The following is an 8,825-nucleotide window of genomic DNA, read 5'->3' as shown; positions in this document are numbered from 1 at the left end:
ACTTCCAAGACCAAACTGTCCAGCGGAAGCCCTAAAAGAACAGTCAAATCCAGCCATGGCAACAAAAAGAAAAAGGACAGAGGCCTTAGAACAAGGTAAAGACCCCATTGGTAAAAAATAAAAACAATGAATGACATCAGAAAGCTCTAAATAGCTCATGTATAGGTAGTGACTGGAAGCCAGTTAAGAAAATGGAGCTATGGAATTGTTTAAACTGTGTGCTATAAAGGACACTTCAGGCACTTTTGAGTAGATCTCAGAGTTCTTTTTTCACCTCATCCGCAGCCCATTTATTTTTCTGTGAATGTGTGCCATGTGTGGAGGCCAGAAGAGGGCTTCAGATTCCCTGGAGCTGCCATTGTGGTTATTTATTGTACATGCACACTACGAACCAATCTTGGGTTCTCTGGAAGAGCAGGAAGTGCTTTTTTGTTTTTAACTTTGTTATTTTTAAAATTCTTATTACTTATTATGTGTATGGGTGTTTCATTTGCATGTATGTGTACCACATGTGTGCGGTACCTGGGACGGCCAGAAGAGTGCATCAGATCCCTGGGACTATGGTTACAGACAGCTTTGAGCTGCTCTGTGGCTGTTGGCAATTGAACCCAGGTCCTCTGGGAGAGTAGTGAGTGCTCTTCACAGTTGAGCCAGTTCTCCAGGCCTCTCTCCAGCAGTTCCTAAGAGTACTGTGTTAATTTTTAACAAGTGCCTGTAAGTCAGTGATGGTGTTGGAATGCAGTGAGTGAACAACCTTTTTGTTTTGCTTTCAGGAATATTGCCCAAGAAGCTAATTTTTTAGTTACAGCGAACAATGGACAGTGTTTCACACTGAAAGAAATAATCCAAAAGGCAAATAATGGAAGAAAATAGGGAGCATTAAATGCCATAGAAGAGAACTTGTATATATTCAACACATGTAAAATATGTAAAAGTATGGGTTATTTTTATTAAATGTATTTTAAAAGAAAATATTTGTGATTTATGACTAGAGTACAAAAATAGGTTCAGTTCTCTGAAATGTAATTCACAGTACATTAGGAGAGCCTTGGTATGTAATTGCTGGTTGCTTTGCAGCTTGGATGACATACCACCTCAAGTTCATTAGGAATAGTATTTAAAACAGAAAAATACTGTTAGCAGTTTTGCTAGTACTGAACACAACTTACCCAGATTAAGTAAACTTGAGAAGATAAAACTGACACCTCCCCTAAATACTCCCCCACCTGGAACTTACTGTGATCCTCCTGCTTCAGCTCCTGAGTTGCTTTGATTATTCTGGCATGTACCACCATAACCAGCTCCCTTAATACTTTCCATTCCATTCCATTCCTTTTTACCCTCTCCAAGGAAATGGGTTTTAGGGAAATTTGTGTTTTTCACTCCATGATTTTGTACTGTTACCTTCAGAGAACTCTATCTCACCTTATTGTAGCACATGACTTTGATCCTAGCACTTAGTAAAGGCAAGTGGATCTATGAGGGTTTTTTTTTTGTTTTTTTTGTTTTGTTTTGGTTTGGTTTGGTTTGGTTTTGGTTTGTTGAGACAGGGTTTCTCTGTGTAGCTTTGGAGCCTATCCTGGCACTCGCTCTGGAGACCACACTGGCCTCGAACTCACAGAGATCCACCTGCCTCTGCCTCCCCAGTGCTGGGATTAAAGGCATGCGCCATCAACGCCCAGCCAGATCTCTGAGCTTTAGAGGCTAGCCTGGTGTGCATACTGAATTCCAGGACAACAAGGGGTACATAGTGAGACCCTGTCGCAAAAAACAAAACTACTACATCTCATGCTGTTGTTTTTTTGTTTTTTACTTGGAAACTTTCTTTCCATATTAATGAATATGAATCTAGTTGATTTAGTTACCATATATTATTATAAACAATGCTATTTACTGGTGCTTTGTTTATGGACTATTACTTCTCTGTTGTATAAAATTTATCATAAAAATATCATGAATTGTGAGGCATTGTGGTGTATCCCTTTAGTCTCAGGACTTGATAGGGGGAGGCAGGTGGATGTCTATGCGTTCAAGGCCAGACTGGTCTACTGAGTGAGTTCTAGGGCTACATAGTGAGAACCTTTTTCAAGAACAAACACAAGTTTATGTGTAACTTAGTGGTAGAGTTTCTCACAGCATATATGAGCCCCTGATTGCAGTTCCTGGCACTATAAAATAAATGACACAAATCTATTGGGTAATAGTTCTTAGGAGAGGTCTTTTAAGTTGTTATTATGTGCATGAGTGTTTTGTCTACATGTATGTCTGTGTAATATGTGCATTCCTAGTGCCCATGGAGGCCAGAAAATGGCATTAAACTCCCTGGAACTGGAAGTTCCATTAGGGTGCTGGAACTCAAACCTAGGTCCTCTGGAAGAGCAGCCAGTGCCTAATTACTGAGTCATCTTTCCAGCCCCACATGACTTGTATGGAATGTTTGGGAGAGCAAAACCTCACTCCTATTCTGAATTCTCCTTGAGTCTCATGGGAGGTCAAAAATAATACAAAATTCATAGAAAAAAAGTTGTACAAACTTAATATAAGTTTACATAGGGACCAGGTTTGGCTTCTTGTGCTTATAATCTCACACTTGTCAGGCTGAGGCATGACTGCCCCAAATTCATGGCCAGCCCAGCTACAAATAATTCTGTGCCAGTCTGCCCTCAGAGCAAGACTACCATCTCAAAAAGCAAAATAAAAATAATAGTTTTTGGCATGGGAGCCAACAGAGATACAGAAGACAAGTTAGGAGTCAGCTATGTAGCTGGGTGAGGTAGGCAGAGACAGGTCTCCATGGTATCCTGATCTACATAGTGAGTTCTCAGTCAGCCACAGATCATCATGAGACTCTGTCTCAAAAATAACAAAGTCAGCTACTTATGTGTTCGAAAAGAATAGTAAGTAATGAAAAGTGCTAAAGGCAGAATGGCTTGGTCAAAGTAGTTAACTTGAAAGGGAATTGGCTTGGTAAATAAGGATTAACAAGGCTGGTTCTACAAATTCATCGCTTTTTCATCCTTGATGTTGAAGATGTGTCTTTTTCACAGGGGAATTCATCTTTTGCTTTTATTTATTTTTCGCTTTTATTTATTTTTTTTAATCTTATGTGGATGGGTGCTTTGCCTGCTTGTATATCTGCATCATATGTGTGCTGGTACTGAGTCCAGAAGAGAGACTCTCCTGGAACTGGCATTACATAGTTGTGCTTAGCCATTTGGGTTCTAGGCAAACCTGGGTCATCTGGAAGAACAAGTCTTATCACTGAGCCATCTCTCCACCCCATCTGTTACTTTTAAGAACCACACAGGGTTGGGCAGTGGTGGCGCATGCCTTTAATCCCAGCACTCAGTAGTCAGAGGTAGGCATCTCTGAGTTGGAGGCCAGCTTGAGCTACAGAGTGAGTTCCAGGACAGCTAAGGCTACACAGAGAAATCCTGTCTCGAAAACAAACAAACAAACAAAAACACACAAAGATAAAAGTGCTGTCTTATTGTTTTATAATTGATGTCTGATAAGTGTGTGTATGTGCACTCATGTCACAGCACATGTATAGAAGTTGACAGACAGCCTCGTGTTTCATCTTTCCCTTCCACCAGTTTTTGAGGCAGTATCTCATAAGCCACTCTGAGCCATGAGTCTTCGATTTTACCGTAGAGCACTGGGATTGCAGACACATGCTGTTGCTCTGCCTTTGTGTGGGTTCTTAGGTTCCAAAATCCAATCCTTAAGACTTGAGTGACAGGTTTGTTAGAGCCGTGTGCCTAGCCCACAGAGGAGTCTTTATAACATTGTCTGGCAGTGTGTTATATTTTTAAGTTTTTCAAAGCTGTCTTAGTTATTTTTCTGTTGCTATGATAAAACACCCTGACCTGATAAAAACAAGTTAAGGGGACAGGGGCTCATTTTTGCTTTATGATTCCTTTGAAATTCAGCACATCATGGTGTTCTTCACCATGATGGCAGCAGGTAGGGAAGCAGGAGCCAGAGGCTGGCTGGTCACATTGTATATGCACTCAGGAAGCAGAGAGTGAACAGGAGTCGGGCAGGGCTAGAAAGCCTCAAGTCTGCCCCAGTGACCCGCTCCTTAGGGAGGCTCTACTTCGTAAGCTTATCAGACAGCACTGCCACCTGGGGACCAAGTGTTCAAACCTGAGCCTACAGGGAACAGTTCACAGTCAAACCTCCCTAACACAGTGTTTGGTTTTTGAGATAGAGCCGTCCTGAAACGTACTATGTAGATCAGGCTGGCCTCCAACTCATAGAGATCTACCTTTAAGTGTTGGAATTAAAGGTGCACAATTCATTTAAATTGTGGTGCTGGGATGAAACCATGGCCATACACATAATCAGTAAACTACCATGGAGCTACATCCCCAGTCCCAGTTCTTAGTTTTAAAAGAAGAGTGCCCACTGCCCTAGCATTTGATTGATGTTTTCTCAGCTTATTTTTTTTTTCTTTCTCCCCTACAGCCTCCAGAATAGTTAGGGTGACAGGCATGTTCCATCACTCTGAACTCTTGGTTTCTTAAGGTAGCTCACATTGCTTTTGTGAGGCTTACTATCTACAAATTAGCAGTAAGTACTGTAACCTTGTGCTTCAACTCTGATTTTCTCATGGGCCACTGTTGCTAAAATTCCTTCTGTTGGGGAGATAGAAACAATGCCCACCCTCTCCTACAGTCCTAAGGACAGCCTAGAGTGAGGTTCCACAGAGTTCCCTCTGGGGATCCAATGGGCTTGTTAGCCTTACTTACAAAGCAGTGGGTGAGGGGTTATAAGCAGGAGGGAGCATGGGTAAAGTTCAAGGGGCCACAGCAGAAGGCCTGCACCCAACATGGATGTGACTCCCTATGGCTGTATTTGTAGATGAAGACCCTCCTTTAGTACCACCCAGCTAAATAGTCCCTACTATAGACCCCAAGACCTGTGTTATATGCAAATAGGGCAAACTTGCATATAACTGATAGGGCTGGATATGCACTTGAAGGTCACATGACTCTCCCCATTTCCCCCACCCCAAGAGGGAAGGTGACCAGTCAAGCCCAGCTAGACTTCTGAAGATGTGTTGTGTTGGCGGTTTGGTATAGAGGATACTCCTGTACAGCAGCTACTAAGAGAGAAATTCTGTTTAAAAAAAATAAAAGGGGCTGGAGGCGGGGCTCAGGATAGGGGAGCTTGCTGCTCTTCAAGAGGACTGGAGTTAAGTTCCCAGTACTGACAGGGCAGCTCTCAACTACTTGTAACTCCAGCTCCAGGGACTTTGCTGCTCTCTGCTGGTCTCCTCAGAGATCTGCACTTAGCATGCAGGAACACATAAAAATAAACCTTTGTTGTTGATGGTGGTGGTGTTTTTTTATTTTTTAATTTTTTTTTTTTTTTTTTTGAGACAAGGTTTCACTATAATCCTAGCTGGCCCTGAACTTGGTAGGAGAGACCTGCCTACTAATGCCTTCAGAATTCTGGGATTAAAGGTGTACACCACCATGCTGACCCAAAATTAATCTTTAAAAGAAAAAAAAAATTGGGTTTCTGACTGGTTAGCAGTATAAAGATAAATTCACATAAGACTTTAATTTCATTTTTAAATCTCTTCACACCAGTACCAGGAATATACATATGCAATTTGTCTAATGTGCATACTTAATACTTGTGAGGTCATTTTCTGTTAATGTTGACATTGTTGTGTTTCTGTGCACACCAGACAGAGAATTATGCCTTTGAACAGTCTGGAATAAAAACATGATTTTTTTTTCCTTTTTTTTAAAATCCCTTGGCATGTCTCTTCCTACGGTTACATTTCACGGCATGTGGCTATCTTGTACATATTGAGTACATCATCTATCCCTTTTATAGCCATTCAGACACCAAGCTGCTCAACCTATGATGCATATTTTATCAAAGACTAAAAATAGCAGAAACTAAGGTTGGAAATAGGCTAGCTTCATAACCAATTGGTTGATAGCTGCAAAAAATGTAAACATCCCCTTAGTGAAGAGTGGGCAGTTGATGGCAGTTTAGCACATAGCTAAAATCTGAGATTTAATAGTGCCAAAGAAACCAGTGACACTTAAAATGTCACTTAAACCTATTTTGTGTTGTATGTCTTCAGGTGTGGTTGCCCTGTGTTGCCCAGGCTGCCCTAGAACACATGCTCCTCCTGCCTCCTGTTTACTATGAGCTGGGATTACAGGTGCATGCCACCATTCCCAGCTTCTTCCTTTAGGGAGGGGACTATACTATACAAATACATGGGCCTTTGTATGGTCATACTAAACCACTATTTTAAATTTTTTGTTACATTTATATGTGTGTATGTACAGACGTGCATATTCGTATGTGTGCACACATATTACAGAATATGTGTAGTGGTCAGAGGACAGCTTGTAGGCATTGGTTCTCTTTTACTATGTAGGTCAGAAGGACCAGACTCAGGTTGTCATGTTTGACAGCAAGCACCTCTACCAGCTGACTTAGGTTTTAATGCCTTTTGGTTTGAAACAGGGTCTCTACAATATATAGCCCAAGGTGGCCTCAAACTCTGCCTCCCAAGTGGGATTACAGGCATGCGCTACCACGCCAGGCCACTAACGGGCTTTTGTATTGCTTAGAGCCTTGATAACCGTTTGAGATTCCTGTACTAGCCTTAACACATCTGTAAGCACTTCCTGCCTGTGTGCAGGATTAGATCCTGGCTGGATCAGATACAAGCTTTGCAGATTTAACCTTTGTAAAAAAAAACAAAAAAACAAAAACAACAAACCTGTAAATCACATATGCCTTTTTGTTTGTAATTATTTTTCTTTGGTTTGTAGAATTGTTCCAGTAGAGAAATGTAGAGCTTATATCGTGTCCCCGTTTGCTTTCGTGCCTTCACCCTGTTACACTTCATGCTAGAGAAACTGTGTGGGGACTGACTTTTCTGTATGTTGTACACATATGTGCTTGATGTGTTAATCCATGAGTGTCTCCCCAAATAAACATGACATCTCCCACTTTGCAGCTCCTTCTTGCGGTTATATATGTTTCACTGTTTGCCACAGCTCCACAGATTTCGTGGATGTGCCTCACTGGTCTGTTCCCCTATGGGCAGGAAGGATGTAACCTTGTCCCATGTTTTCACTTGTACAAACACTAGCCAGACCTTTGGGGCACTCTCTATTTAATCTTAATAGAATGAGTATGATGTAGTCACTCTTTGCTGTGAAGTAAATGGAATAGTTACTAAGCAAGACTATTACTAAGTCCTACGGAATGGAGGGTTTTGTTTTGTTTGGGGTTTTTGTTTGTTTTGGGACAGAGACACAATGTAGCCCAGACTATTCTTGGCAGTCCTGCCTCAGTCTCTCAAGTGCTGGGGTCATAGGCATTGAGTCACCCCAGTTTTTTCCTCCCTCAGTTTCTTATCTATGATAGTATACTGCTGGTTCAGAGTCATGGAATGATTCTTTACTTTCCCTTTAAGTGTCTAACAGTTACCATTAAGTTTACAATGTCCACAATCTAAATGGAACAGTGAAACCTCATAGTCTTAAACTGTATCATGAGATAAGCTATTGTGGGTGAGGCGGTGGGGTAAAGTATTCTCTTTAAAATTCAGTGTTTCATAATGAAGTCTATTACATGTCTCTTGGCAGGGACATAATCTGAGAAATAGTTAGGGGGTTTTGCCATTATATAAGCAGTAACATACAGTTCCAACATTAATAGGCTGTGTCATCTAATGGAGCCACTGTTGTATATGTGGCCTGTTGACTGGCTTGTGGGGCTATATAGTACATAACTTTTAATAACCAGAAAGTTGAAGTGTTCATACCATTTTCCAGTGCTTTCAATAACCTTTAACCTGATATCCAGATCTTTTTATTAAAATCATATGGCAGGCAGCTGGTTATGGTGGCTCACACCTTTAATCCAGGCACTCAGAAGGTAGAGGCAGGCGAATCTCTGTGAGTTCCATGCCAGCCTGGTCTACAAAGTGAGTTCCAGGACAGCCAGGCCTACACTGAGAAACCCTGTCTTAAAAAAAAAAAAAAAAAAAAAAAAGGCTGAGACCTTCTCTGGGACCATCACATCCACTTCCAGGACAGAATGAGAGAGCTGCTAAGTAAGCATCCTTTAGGTTTGGCTACAGAATGTTTCTACTGATCAAAAGAATATACTGTGAAAGGAACTAGTAATTAGTATGAAAATATTGTTAAAATGCCACCATAATTTTTTATGGAAGTTAACAAATCATTTGAATGGTAGTAAATAAAACATTCTGAAAATGGCAGATAAAGAGATTTTAGCTGGGGGATGGTGGCTCACACCTTTAATCTCAGCACTGGAGGCAGAGGCAGGTGAATCTCTATGAGTTCGAGGCCAGCCTGGTCTACAGAATGAGATCCAGACAACCATGGCTGTTAACACAGAAAAATCCTGTCTTGAACCTCCACCCCCCAAAAGAAAAAAGTTTTTAAAAATTAACCATTGCTCCTAAGTATTGTTTGTTACATTGATATTTATCTGACCTAAGATCCATATAGTTATTCTAAATAAATACTACTACTATAACATTAGTTAAACTTTTTAAAATATTTTTATTTTATTATTTATGGTTTTTGTTGTGTTTTCAGAGTATCAATACGTAGACCAGGCTGGTTTCAAATTCACATCTGCCTGCCTCTGCCTCCTGAGTGCTGGGATTAAAGGCAGGCACCACCACCACACCCAGTTTTATTTATGTAGTCACAAGTATAAGCCACAGTAAAGTGTGGAGACTGGAGAATGACTCTTGGGAGTTGGTTCTCTCCTTCCATCTTGTGGATGCTGGGGATCAAACTCAT

At 41.0% G+C, this 8,825-nt stretch overlaps 1 protein-coding gene across 4 annotated transcripts in view; it reads left to right on the top strand.

Moving 5' to 3' along the window:
• Positions 1-6,995, top strand: part of Cdk7 (cyclin dependent kinase 7) — a 30,713-nt gene extending 23,718 nt beyond the window's left edge. For 2 of the 4 annotated variants that reach the window (XM_027401604.2, XM_027401605.1), the window contains 2 exons: positions 1-95; positions 774-972. The exon at positions 1-95 is cut by the window's left edge and continues 53 nt beyond it. In XM_027401604.2, coding sequence (XP_027257405.1) covers positions 1-95; positions 774-802 — 124 coding nt within the window. In that variant the 3' untranslated portion in view covers positions 803-972. Of the gene's footprint in view, positions 96-773; positions 973-4,470 lie in introns of those variants that run through there. The other 2 variants (XM_027401603.2, XM_027401602.2) reach the window with 2 other exon arrangements.
• Positions 6,996-8,825: the final 1,830 nt, after the last annotated feature.

Source organism: Cricetulus griseus, chromosome 2, assembly GCF_003668045.3.
Source record: "Cricetulus griseus strain 17A/GY chromosome 2, alternate assembly CriGri-PICRH-1.0, whole genome shotgun sequence".
Taxonomy (NCBI): Eukaryota; Metazoa; Chordata; class Mammalia; order Rodentia; family Cricetidae; genus Cricetulus; species Cricetulus griseus.
This window is presented reverse-complemented; position numbering and strand designations above follow the sequence as displayed.